We start from the raw sequence: 12999 nt of genomic DNA on the forward strand, positions 1-12999 counted from the left end.
CAGGGGACACAAAATCAAAAAGTAATTTCTGCATAATAGGGGACCTTTTACCAACCTGCAGTATGTTTTGTTTTATTGGGGGTTTTGTCTTCATTTCTTGGGAATGTGCACAGACAAGGGCTGTCCCTCTGGCAGTGCTACTAAGGGTGTCTTTTCTTGTCCACGGAGCAGAAAAGGATCAAGACAGTACACCAGCAAGAAGGTCCCGGGTGCCCAGCTTAGCCGAAACCGAGGAAGCACTGGCTCAGGCTGTGTGGTGTTGGGCCGGTATTGCAACGTGAGTATCACCGCATGTTAGGTTCAGCGCATCATTGTAGAGACTATACACCAAAAACTAATTTATTATTATTATTATTATTATTATTAGTAGTAGTAGTAGTAGTAGTATTATTGTGTGAATGTTTGGACATTCACACAATACTACTACTACTACTACTACTACTAATTAGATTCTACATCAAAAACTCATCTATTTATTATTATAATTAGTATTATGAGTATTATATTTGTGTGAATGTCCAAGCATTCTCACATATAAGATTCTACACCAAAATATAATCTATGTATATTATTATTATTATTATTGTGAGAATGTCCAAACATTCCCACAATAAGATTTTGCACAAAAAAAAAAATTATATTTATTATTATTCCACCCAAAAGTTTGGCGCGCTCCACAGCCCACAGTTATCATCTGATCGGAACTGTTCGAGTATCAAGACATTCGGCTCAACCAGGAATTGTGAGCCTCCCAAAAATAAATATATCCCCGATTACCCAGAATTCACAATTTTCCAGGACATTTACCCATTGAAAATGAATAGGATCATTTTCATTGAATAGGATCATTTTCATTTCAGCCCTTTGAGACACTTGTGATTTAGGGCTATATAAATAAACATTGATTGATTGATTGATTGATTTTCAAACATGCACAACTCCCACATTTCTCGCCCGATTTGAATTGCTCCACCATCCACACACTCCGCTCACCTTGGACAATCAAACTACCATCCACACAGTCCACTCACCTTGGACAGTCAAACTACCATCCACACACTCCACTCACCTTGGACAGTCAAACTACCATCCACACACTCCACTCACCTTGAACAGTCAACTACCATTCACACATGCCACTCACCTTGGACAGTCAAACTACCACCCACCCACACACTCCACTCACCTTGGACAGTCAAACTACCATCCACACACTCCACTCACTTTAGACAATCAAACTACCAAGTTAAAAAATAAAAAAAAATTAAAAAATAAAATCAGGAATTCACGGTTTTCCGGAGCCCTTTTTTTTTACCTATTCCTGGAAAGTTTTCACAGTCCACAATTTGCAATCGTTTTTTGACCATCACACCTTCAGAAGTTGGGACAACAAATGCTCTTATTTTGTTTTTCGCACAAATTCACGAAAAAAAGTTTTTCCGAAATACCCATTCTCAATTCAAACGGTTACTACGTCAAACATTTTTTCATCGATCCCAAAAATTCCAACACCAACTCATTCATATCATCTAGGACAGTGGTTCTTAACCTGGGTTCGATCGAACCCTAGGGGTTCGGTGAGTCGGCCTCAGGGGTTCGGCAGAGCTTCCGCCGCGGAGGTCAGGACACGCCCGACTCAACGTGTAAATAAAAACTTCTCCCTGTCGGCGTATTATGGATACCCCCAAACAATGTTCCCTCTAATTTTCCATGTGTGTAACCAAAAGCAAAAACTCCTTGAGCATTCAGTGGAGAACATGAGCGACGGCAGACGTGCACATGCACTGTGGTCACACCTGTCCCAAACCTGACTAAATAACAAGTTCAATGTTTTATTATTGTAATCAAATGACAGCAGTCATTTCCATGAGATTATTTTCTAATATAAGTGTTTTGGCCCACTTACAATGACTATAACATATTGTTTTTCATGAGCTGTGTACTAGTATTATATGTCTGGGTGGAAGTCCTGATTTGGAAATAAATGTGTACCCCTTTCAGATATCGCATTTAGTTCCCACTAAAACATTCACATGTTGCACAATGAGATGTAAACATGGGATCATGTGTACATTCCTGTAACTATCTGTTAGTAAAATATATCTTTATTAGTATTTCTTTAATATGATAACATCATTTTATGATTACGGTTTGGGTTCGGTGAATGCGCATATGAAATTCGTGGGGTTCGGTACCTCCAACAAGGTTAAGGACCACTTATCTAGGACAATTGTGCTGGTATCAATATTTTCAAAATGTCCCAGTTTCCCCAAATTTCCAGGAAATTCCCATTCAAATGAATGGACGTATTCATAGTTCTACAATGCCCCAAATTTTCAAAATTGTGCGTAATTTTTAAACCTGTTTCCTATCTTCTCATTTACTGTATCGAACGCAAAACATGTTTTCCTTTTCCCCAAATTCCCGGTTTTCCTGGAATTTTCTCCCCATTGACAATGAATGGGAAATATACAATTACTGCATATCCAACATTTCTCATCCTATTAGAACCGTTCCAACATCCACACACTCCTCACCCTGGACATTTGAGCCAGCATGTTTCCCGGTTCCTAAATTTCCCTGATTACCTGGAATTTCCCCCCATTGACAATTAATGGGCAATATACAAACCTCTCCATATCCCACCTTTGTCATCCCATTTGACTGTTCCAACAGCTACACACTCCGCTCACCCTGGACATTCAAACATTTCAGTTTCACCCACAAGTATAGACGTCTTGCGCACATTGCAAATTCTAGTTCTCAGTATTTTTGTCATTATTGTTATTGAGGCCTGTATCCTTATAGTGTGGATCAGTTACTTGTTTTGCTGCTTTAGTCAACAGAAATTAGCTTAACGAGAAAACCAAATTGATCTCAAGTCTGGCTTTAAGGAGCATGTTTTTGTATTGCAGTGACAGCAGCTACTCCCTCCTGGCTGATGATGTCCTGGGATCCTACCTCTTGTGTCCACATCCCAAGAAACCCAAAGCCGGCTCCCTCATCATCCGCTTCCCATCTGGACTCATTACCCACCTCATTGCAAACAACCGTAAAGGGAATTTCCTGCTGGAGGTAATTGTCACCAATCACAGTTTCACTTATAGCTACAGTGCGTCCGAAAAGTATTCACAGCGCTTTACTTTTTTCACATTTTATTTTTTGTCACAGCCTTTTTCCGTAATTTAAAAATTCTACCCACAATACCCTATATCGACAATGTGAAAAGTAGTTTTTTTTTTAAATTTGCAAATGTATTAAAAATAAATAACAATTATATGTAAATAAGTATTGACAGCCTTTGCTCAATACTTTGTTGATGCACCTTTGGCAGCAATTACAGCATCAAGTCTTTTTGAATAGGATGCCACAAGCTATCTTTGGCCAGTTTGGCCCATTCCTCTTTGCAGCACCTCTCAGGCTCCATCAGGTTGGATGAGAAGCATTGGTTTTCACCCAGGATGTCATTGTACATTGCTGCATCTATATTTCCCTCTATCTTAACCAGTCTCCCAGTTCCTGCTGCTGAAAACCACAGCATGATGCTGCCACCACCATGTAGGGATGGTATTGGCCTGGTGATGAGGTGTGCCTGGTTTCCTCCAAACATGACGCCTGGCATTCACACCAAAGACTTCAATCTTTGTCTCATCAGACCAGAGAATTTAGTTTCTCAGTCTTTTAGGTGCATTTTGCCAAACTTTTTACTAAGAAATGACTTCTGTCTGGCCACTCTACCATACAGGCTTCCCGTCCAACCTGCTGGAGCCTTAGAGGTGCTGCAAAGAGGAATGGGCGAAAATGCCCAAAGATAGATGCGCCAAGCTCGTGGCATCGTATTTAAAAAGACTTGCGGATGTAATTGCTGCCAAAGGTGCATCAACAAAGTATTGAGCAAAGGCTGTGAATACTTAACCTAACTCTCGCCAGATCCTTGTAGTTCGCTGAGCTCCACAAAAGGATCTGGGACTTCTCAATAGGAGATGTATTTCAGAAGGCAGGGCCTTGTAAAAAAATCATTCTCTGTGTCCGTTATCTTGAATGACGTGCTACTTCAACCACTCACATCAAAATCAACCCGTGACGCTGATGAGAGCGACGCAGGGAAATTCAAAACAGAACAGCCGACATATTGGATAACGACAGAGCGAAAAGTTAGAGAACTTTCTGTTCATCTTTTAAATAATTAATATTCGATACATTCGACAAAACACTTGCAATAGCAGAATCAATGTATACATGACTCCTCGCTGCGCGCCACCATTGTTGTTTGAATCAAACAGTTGCTTCGGCGCTACGTCACATCTATGCGATCCTGATTGGTTCATTATATTTTGCTATCTTGAAGGAGTTTGCATTGCCCTCGATCCCAGATCCTTGTGTTGAGTTCAGCGAACTACAAGGATCTGGCGAGAGTCAGGTTAGTGAATATTTATCTACCTCTTTTTTTTTTTTTTAAATAAAACTTGCAAATGTTTAAAAAAGCCTTTTCACATTGTTTATGGGGTATTATGTGTAGAATTTTGAGGACACCAATTTCACAATAAAGCTGTAACATGATAAAAAGTGAAGTGCTGTGAATACCGTACTCTCTGGATGCATTATGCTACTCACCCAGATAAATTATACCTCTCTTGTCTTGGGCTAGAAGTGCAAAGTTGAATACAGCTCCATTGCAGAGCTGATTGAACATTACACAGAGAAGCAGGACGAGCTGCCGTGCCAGCTGAGCTGCGCGCGGGTAAACCACTGTTACGAGTGGGAGGAGGACGCTGTCTGCCTGCAGGCTGAGGAGCCACACAAGAGCCTGAACAAAAGCAAATTTAGGAGGACGATGAAAGGAATGGGGCAGAAGACTGGACGCTAGAACATTTTCACTGCCAACCGCTACTCGAACCACATATTTACCCTTTTGCACATATATTTTCTTTTTGGTCTCATGGGAGGTTTCTAAACGTTCACAACAATGCACCTTTTTACTGTTGGCACTTCAAGTATGTATAAAATGCAGGTTACTTTGTCAGCGCTTTTGTTTTGTACTTGCTGTTTTTATGTTTTTGTATGGCCTATGTGTATTTTTAATCCATGGTGTTTTTAAGGCACAGGCCTTCATAGTGCAGTATCCTGCTAAGCCTTTAAACAGTTACAAGTCCAGGTTGTTACACCTGATGGCAACGCTGTTTTTCTCTGCATTGTCAAGATGTTGCAAATATATTTGTTTAAATTAATTTTTTGTGCCTTATTTTTTCGTGGGTTATTGACGGGGTTGCGTCTTGTAAATAAAAATAAAGTTTGACAAGCGTTCTGTCAAAATGCACTACCAATAAAGTGCTACCCAACGCTACTGGGTATTAGTGATGGGATCGGCAGTTCTTTTGACTGTACTGAATCACTAGAATCAGTTCCTTAAATTGATTCGTTCACCGAATCACCCCCCCCCCCCCCCCCCCAAAAAAAAGAGGGAGGGGGCGTGCGTAGTACAGTACAGTGCTAGTGATGGGATCGGCAGTTCTTTTGACTGTTCTGAATCACTAGAATCAGTTCCTTAAAATTATTCTTTCAAAAAACAGACATTGCAGCTGTAGAGATTCCGTTACTTTTAAAAACACTGTGTGCGTTTCCGGCCTGTCCAATAAACAAAATGTGACTAAATGTCTTGGTTGTTAAATATGTTTTATTGCACTGAAATGAAAATAAGAAATAAATAAAAGTGGGAAATAAAAAAAATAGTAATAGCCTACTAAAATGCTTGCAATCAACAGTTAAATAAATAGGCCTCGTTTGTTTAGTGCAAAAACAAATATTAAATTAAGAAACGCTTAACAAATGCCAACATAAAAACGAAATGTTCTGTAGCAAAGAAAATGTAAACTTAAATATGCAAACAAAAAGAAAATAAATACCTTCAAAATAAAACAAATAAATTAAGAGCCAGAAATGCCAACATAAAAACTAAATGTTCTGTAGCCTACGTTTAAAAATATAACAAAGAAAATATTAACTTAAATGTGCAAACAAAAAGAAAATAAATAGGCTACCTTAAATAAAACAAAACAAATATTAAACTAAGTGCCAGAAAAGCCAACATTAAAACTAAAATTTCTGTAGCTTACATTTAAAAATATAAAAATGGAAATATCAACTTAAATATGCAATAAAAAAGAAATAAATAGCTTAAATAATATAAAAATCAAGATAAATAATAGCCCATGTATATGTACATACATTAGTTATTTTTATTTTAAATCTTCTCAAACAGCCTGCCCTACACTTTACGCCCGCCCCTCCCCCTCGCGTCGCTGCTGCTCAGCCTTGCCCTGCACTGACTTTCTTTCTGTCTCCTCTACTCTCATAACTTCATGTGTTGAGATAATGTGTGTGTTTGTTTTCATGTGGCTTGAGTCAACATTAGCCGTTAGCTTGGAGAATGAATGGAGAGCGGATGCCAATGGCATGAAACATATCCCCGCGACGGGAGGAGAATCACTCGCGGCATTGGGGCAAGCAGAGCAGAGAGCGAGAGCGTTGTCGTTCACTGAGTGATTCATGTCGTTAATCCGCGGTGAACGAATCGTTCGCTCAGTCCCTCCCCCCGCCCCCATGATGAGTAGCTGGCTGCGTCGTTCGCCGACGTCACAGAATGCGCCAGTTCCACTCATACCGGCATGGTCGCGGCGGAGCTCAACTGAACTGAGAAAGGAACGAATCAGTTCATGAAGTGATTCGGTTCAGTACGTTCACTCAAAAGATTCGTTCGTTCGAACGAATCGTTCGCGAACGACACAACACTACTGGGCATGCGTATGCATGCGCGTCAACGCTAAAGTGTCTCTCGGACTGTAAACTTATCCCGTGTAGACAGTCACTCGCGCTACAAGTAAGAATGATATTAAAATGTGTTTCTTTAATTGTGTCTTTTGACCTATAAGTACGTAAAGGGGACGGCGTGGCGCAGTGGAAGAGTGGCCGTGCGCGACCCGAGGGTCCCTGGTTCAATCCCCACCTAGTACCAACCTCGTCATGTCCGTTGTGTCCTGAGAAAGACACTTCACCCTTGCTCCTGATGGGTGCTGGTAGCGCCTTGCATGGCAGCTCCCTCCATCAGTGTGTGAATGTGTGTGTGAATGGGTAAATGTGGAAGTAGTGTCAAAGCGCTTTGAGTACCTTGAAGGTAGAAAAGCGCTATACAAGTACAACCCATTTATCATTTATTTATTTATAAACACTTACAGCGCGAGGAAGTTCACGACATTGACTCAAATATTGGTAGCCCACAGCAACTGGTAGTTTTTCACGAACGAAGCTCATTTCGACAGAACACTGGAAGTAGCATAAAACGTTACTTAGACGGCTAATGAGCGCCTTCAGATGGTGGGTATCGTCAGAAAACATTTTGCGTGGTCTAAAACATCATTTAGAAGCGTCCGATACTGTCCGTTTTCTTCTAAAATACCACGCTGTACACTAGCTAGCGAGCTAGCTTAACTATGACTTCACTCCGTCCTCAGCAAGATGGCCGCCGTGCTCAAGCTTGACGATTGGGCGTTGCTAGGCAACTTCAATAGCAATGTACCAAAAGGAGAACGAGAAGTATCAAACATTCACCGACTCTTTTTTTTTTCCAGACATTGCCTTTCTCTGTATATTTTCCTATGATTTTGTTTTCTCACAACTGTGACGTGTATGATTAACTTGTGGTCGCCAGGGACAGGAGCTGGACAAGTTGCTAAGCTATCAGCTTTCTGGTAAGTGTTTACTTCACTACCACAATATTAGGAACGCCAAGACAAAGACTACAGATATTTATGTTTGATGTGAAATGTCAAACGTTATTTATTGTAGCACAGTGCCCTCGTATGGTGCCTACAGTCTGTGCTTTGCATCCTCCCAGGTGGTAAAATGGGCTCTGAGTCAGTCAAGGTGGTGGTCAGGTGCAGGCCTCTAAACGACAGGGAGAAGGCACTGAGTTCAAAGATGATTGTGACCGTGGACCTGCAGCGCTGCCAGTGTTTCATAAAAAAGCCCTCATCGACAGACGAGCCTGCTAAACAATTCACCTTTGATGGGACTTACTTCACTGATCAAACCACAGAGGAGATGTACAACGAGAGTGCCTATCCGTTGGTGGAGGTGAGCTTATTCTATTAATAACAACACTTAAAGTTAAAACAAGTGTGTAAAGTAAAACCACTTCAAACCTTATCCAACAGGGGGTCACAGAGGGCTACAATGGCACCATATTTGCTTATGGTCAAACAGGAAGTGGCAAGTCCTTCACCATGCAAGGGGTGGCTGAGCCTTCGGCCCAGAGGGGCATCATCCCACGAGCCTTTGAGCACATTTTTGAGAGCATTCAGGTAACTTTGGCGGCACCCACTAAAACTGTACAATGCTTTTGGAAAGTAATCACAGCTATTCCCACATTTTGTTATGTTACAGCCTTATTCCAAAAAGGGAAAACAATATTTGTGTCCTTAAAATTCTAAACACAATACCCCATAATGACAAATGTTTTTTATTTATTTTTCCAAATATATAAAACATTGAAATTGATATATACATACTGTATTTTCCGGACCATAGGGCACACGGGATTATAAGGCGTACTGCCGATTAATGGTCTATTTTCGAGCTTTTTTTCATATATAAGGCGCACCGGATTATAGGGCGCATTAAAGGAGTCGTATTATTATTATTATTTTTTCTAAATGTAAAACACTTCCTTGTGGTCTACATAACATCTAATGGTGGTTCTTTGGTCAAAATGTTGTATAGATGATGTTTTACAGATCATCTTCAAGCTGCTTTCTGACAGTCGCTTAAGCATGCGCCGTTTTGTGGGCGGTCTTATTTACGTGGCTCACCTTCGGCAGCGTCTTATCCCCGTCATCTTTGTTGTAGCGTGCAAGGATGGGGATGGAAGAAGTGTCAAAAGATGGAGCTAACTGTTTTATTGACATAAACACTTTACTTGAATCAATAATGGAGCAGCATCTCCTCATCCGGAAACAACACCATCGGAAATGTGCCCTGTGAAAAACCGTCTGACCGGAATTCTCTAATAACTAAAGTTCCTTGGGTGAATAATGTAAACTCACTACACCGGTATGTTTTAGCACTTTCATGGCGAGTTTACTGACCGATATATGTAAGAACTTTACACTACTTCATATTAGAAATGGCAACAGCGGAGGATGAATGTCCCATAACGAGAAGATAGAGGAAAAAGAAGAAGCTTATCGACTACGGCGTTGACGCGGACTACAAAGACGGACCCGCGCAATTTTTCAGGATTTATGCAGATTCCAAATACAGATCAGCAGGTACCAGAAGGTAAAAAAAGTTGCTTTTGCATAATATTGCAAAGCAAAACGCCAGATAATGTCTTACCTTATACAAACCCCGTTTCCATATGAGTTGGGGAATTGTGTTGATGTAAATATAAACGGAATACAATGATTTGCAAATCATTTTCAACCCATATTCAGTTGAATATGCTACAAAGACAACATATTTGATGTTATTTTTTTTTGTTGCAAATAATCATTAACTTTAGAATTTGATGCCAGCAACACGTGACAAAGAAGTTGGGAAAGGTGGCAATAAATACTGATAAAGTTGAGGAATGCTCATCAAACACTTATTTGGAACATCCCACAGGTGAACAGGCAAATTGGGAACAGGTGCGTGTCATGATTGGGTATAAAAGTAGATTACATGAAATGCTCAGTCATTCACAAACAAGGATGGGGCAGGGGTCACCACTTTGTCAACAAATGTGTGAGCAAATTGTTGAACAGTTCAAGAAAAACCTTTCTCAACCAGCTATTGCAAGGAATTTAGGGATTTCACCATCTACGGTCCGTAATATCATCAAAATGTTTAGAGAATCTGGAGAAATCACTGCACGTAAGCAGCTAAGCCTGTGACCTTCGATCCCTCAGGCTGTACTGCATCAACAAGCGACATCAGTGTGTAAAGGATATCACCACATGGGACCAGGAACACTTCAGAAACCCACTATTAATAACTACAGTTGGTCGATACATCTGTAAGTCCAAGTTAAAACTCTCCTATGCAAGGCGAAAACCGTTTATCAACAACACCCAGAAACGCCGTCGGCTTCGCTGGGTCTGAGCTCATCTAAGATGGACTGATACACAGTGGAAAAGTGTTCTGTGGTGTGGCGAGTCCACATTTCAAATTGTTTTTGGAAACTGTGGACGTCGTGTCCTCCGGACCAAAGAGGACAAGAACCATTTGGATTGTTATAGGCACAAAGTTGAAAAGCCAGCATCTGTGATGGTATGGAGGTGTATTAGTGCCCAAGACATGGGTAACTTACACATCTGTGAAAGCGCCATTAATGCTGAAAGGTACAGACAGGTTTTGGAGCAACATATGTTGCCATCCAAGCAACGTTACCATGGACGCCCCTGCTTATTTCAGCAAGACAATGCCAAGCCACGTGTAACATCAACGTGGCTTCATAGTAAAAGAGTGCGGGTACTAGACTGGCCTGCCTGTAGTCCAGACCTGTCTCCCATTGAAAATGTGTGGCGCATTATGAAGCCTAAAATACCACAACGGAGACCCCCAGACTGTTGAACAACTTAAGCTGTACATCAAGCAAGAATGGGAAATATTTCCACCTGAGAAGCTTAAAAAAATGTGTCTCCTCAGTTCCCAAATGTTTACTGAGTGTTGTTAAACGGAAAGGCCATGTAACACAGTGGTGAAAATGCCCTTTCCCAACTACTTTGGCACGAGTTGCAGCCATGAAATTCTAAGTTAGTTATTATTTGCAAAAAAAAAAAAAAAGTTTATGACTTTGAACATCAAATATCTTGTCTTTGTAGAGCATTTAATTGAATATGGGTTGAAAAGGATTTGCAAATCATTGTATTCCGTTTACATTTACATCTAACACAATTTCCCAACTCATATGGAAACGGGGTTTGTATATGTATATACAGTGTATATATTATATATATATATATATATATATATATATATACATACATATATATATATATATATATATATATAATGTGTAGTGTGTATATATGTGTATATGTGTGTATATGTGTATGTATATATATATATTGTCAGTGACGTGCGGTGAGGTTGATGGCTGGTGAGGCACTGACTTCATCACAGTCAGATATATAAATAAACATTGATTGATTGATTGATTGATAAAGAGTATCTTATTCACCATTTGATTGGCAGCAGTTAACGGGTTATGTTTAAAAGCTCATACCAGCATTCTTCCCTGCTTGGCACTCAGCATCAAGGGTTGGAATTGGGGGTTAAATCACCAAAAATGACTCCCGGGCGCGGCGCCGCTGCTGCCCACTGCTCCCCTCACCTCCCAGGGGGTGAATAAGGGGATGGGTCAAATGCAGAGCACAAATTTCACCACACCTAGTGTGTGTGTGACAATCATTGGTACTTTAACTTAACTTTAACTTTACACATACAAACTGTAGCACACAAAAAAGCACATTTAATAAAAAAACTTTATTATGGTCTTACCTTTACTTATAAATGCGCCGCTGTTGTGCTGGATTAATGAACCCCCTGATGGGAGTGTTATATCAACTAAAGCCCTCACTTCAACTTTCCACGTGCAAGATTGAATCTATTTAAAAAAAGTGTAACCGAGGGTTCATAAATGTCGCCTATACTGTATGAAACTACAAAATAACAAACACGGAGGCTCCAGTTTACACGAGGACCACTTTATTTACCTTCTTTCAAAAACTTCCGCTCCACTCCAACGTGTCGTCACTTCCACTCTTAGCGCCTTCAAAATAAGAGCTCAAGGCATATACTGTATAACAGCGCATAACAGGAACTTAACATCACAAAGAGGAAAGCCCATAAAAATAGGTTACAAAAGTTATTTAATAAGAAGCCAAAAAGTGCAAAAACAATAATGTTCGTGTTGGAGGAGTTGTGAATTAGGTACACCTGCAGTCTGCAGGTGTACCTAATGTTGTGGCCCTGCAGTCATTCACAACTCCTCCAACACGAACATTGTTTTTGCACTTTGGCTTCTTATGAAATAACTTTTTTTAAATAGATTAAATCTTGCACGTGGAAAGTTTAAGTGTGGGCTTTAGTTGATATAACACTCCCGTCAGGGGTTGCCGTGCATTCTACGGCGGGGGTGCAGGAGGCGAGCCTCAGCCAGTGCATCTTTTGCAGCCGTTTTATGATCGCTCAGCACAAGAAATACGTTACACACATACAGTTGTTGACAAAATACACTGTACATTATATACCTCAGCTAACTAAACTATGGAAATGTATAATATAGTTCATATAGCAATACGGTCTCACTGCACAGCAGACCAGCAGTTAGCCGAGTCCGTCCATGTTGAGGCACTGAGTGACGTGCCTCGACTGGCTGCTGTTCACCTTCTCAGTATTTGAACGGCAAATGTGAAAATTCAGTGATTTTGAATAAAAATATTTTAAAACTGGTGAAGTTAAATGGAAAATAACTTTATAGTATAATCACTGGATGCATTTAACAATTTAATATATCTTTTTTTCTTTTAAAAATTTTTTTCTTTCCATGATGGCAGGTATATATACATGTATATGTATACATACATGTGTGTGTATATGTGTATGTATGTATATGTATATACAGTATGTGTGTATATATATGTATATATATATTTGTGTATATATATATATATATATATATATATATATATATGTATACAGTTAGGTCCATAAATATTTGGACATTGACACAATTTTCAGTGTTCCAGCTCTGTACAACACCACAATGGATTTGAAATGAAACAATCAAGATGTGTTTTAAGTGCAGACTTTGAGCTTTAATTTGAGGGTATTTACATCCAAATCAGGTGAACGGTGTAGGAATTACAACACATTTTATATGTGCCTTCCACTTTTTAAGGGACCAAAAGTAATTGGACAATTGGCTACTCAGCTGTTCCATGGCCACGTTTGTGTTAT

At 40.0% G+C, this 12999-nt stretch overlaps 2 protein-coding genes across 4 annotated transcripts in view; both read left to right on the top strand.

The window, feature by feature from the left end:
• Positions 1-5224, top strand: part of sh2d5 (SH2 domain containing 5) — a 29022-nt gene extending 23798 nt beyond the window's left edge. For all 3 annotated transcript variants that reach the window (XM_061937798.2, XM_061937797.2, XM_061937799.2), the window contains exons 8-10: positions 172-277; positions 2916-3075; positions 4649-5224. In XM_061937798.2, the coding sequence (XP_061793782.2) occupies positions 172-277; positions 2916-3075; positions 4649-4867 (485 nt within the window). In that variant the 3' untranslated portion in view covers positions 4868-5224. The remainder of the gene's footprint in view (positions 1-171; positions 278-2915; positions 3076-4648) is intronic.
• Positions 5225-5562: 338 nt separating this feature from the next.
• kif17 (kinesin family member 17) overlaps positions 5563-12999 on the top strand; it is a 66443-nt gene continuing 59006 nt past the window's right edge. The window contains exons 1-4 of the mRNA XM_061937800.2: positions 5563-7590; positions 7706-7745; positions 7892-8130; positions 8211-8357. Coding sequence (XP_061793784.2) covers positions 7513-7590; positions 7706-7745; positions 7892-8130; positions 8211-8357 — 504 coding nt within the window. The 5' untranslated portion in view covers positions 5563-7512. The remainder of the gene's footprint in view (positions 7591-7705; positions 7746-7891; positions 8131-8210; positions 8358-12999) is intronic.

Source organism: Nerophis lumbriciformis, linkage group LG03, assembly GCF_033978685.3.
Source record: "Nerophis lumbriciformis linkage group LG03, RoL_Nlum_v2.1, whole genome shotgun sequence".
Classification (NCBI taxonomy): Eukaryota; Metazoa; Chordata; class Actinopteri; order Syngnathiformes; family Syngnathidae; genus Nerophis; species Nerophis lumbriciformis.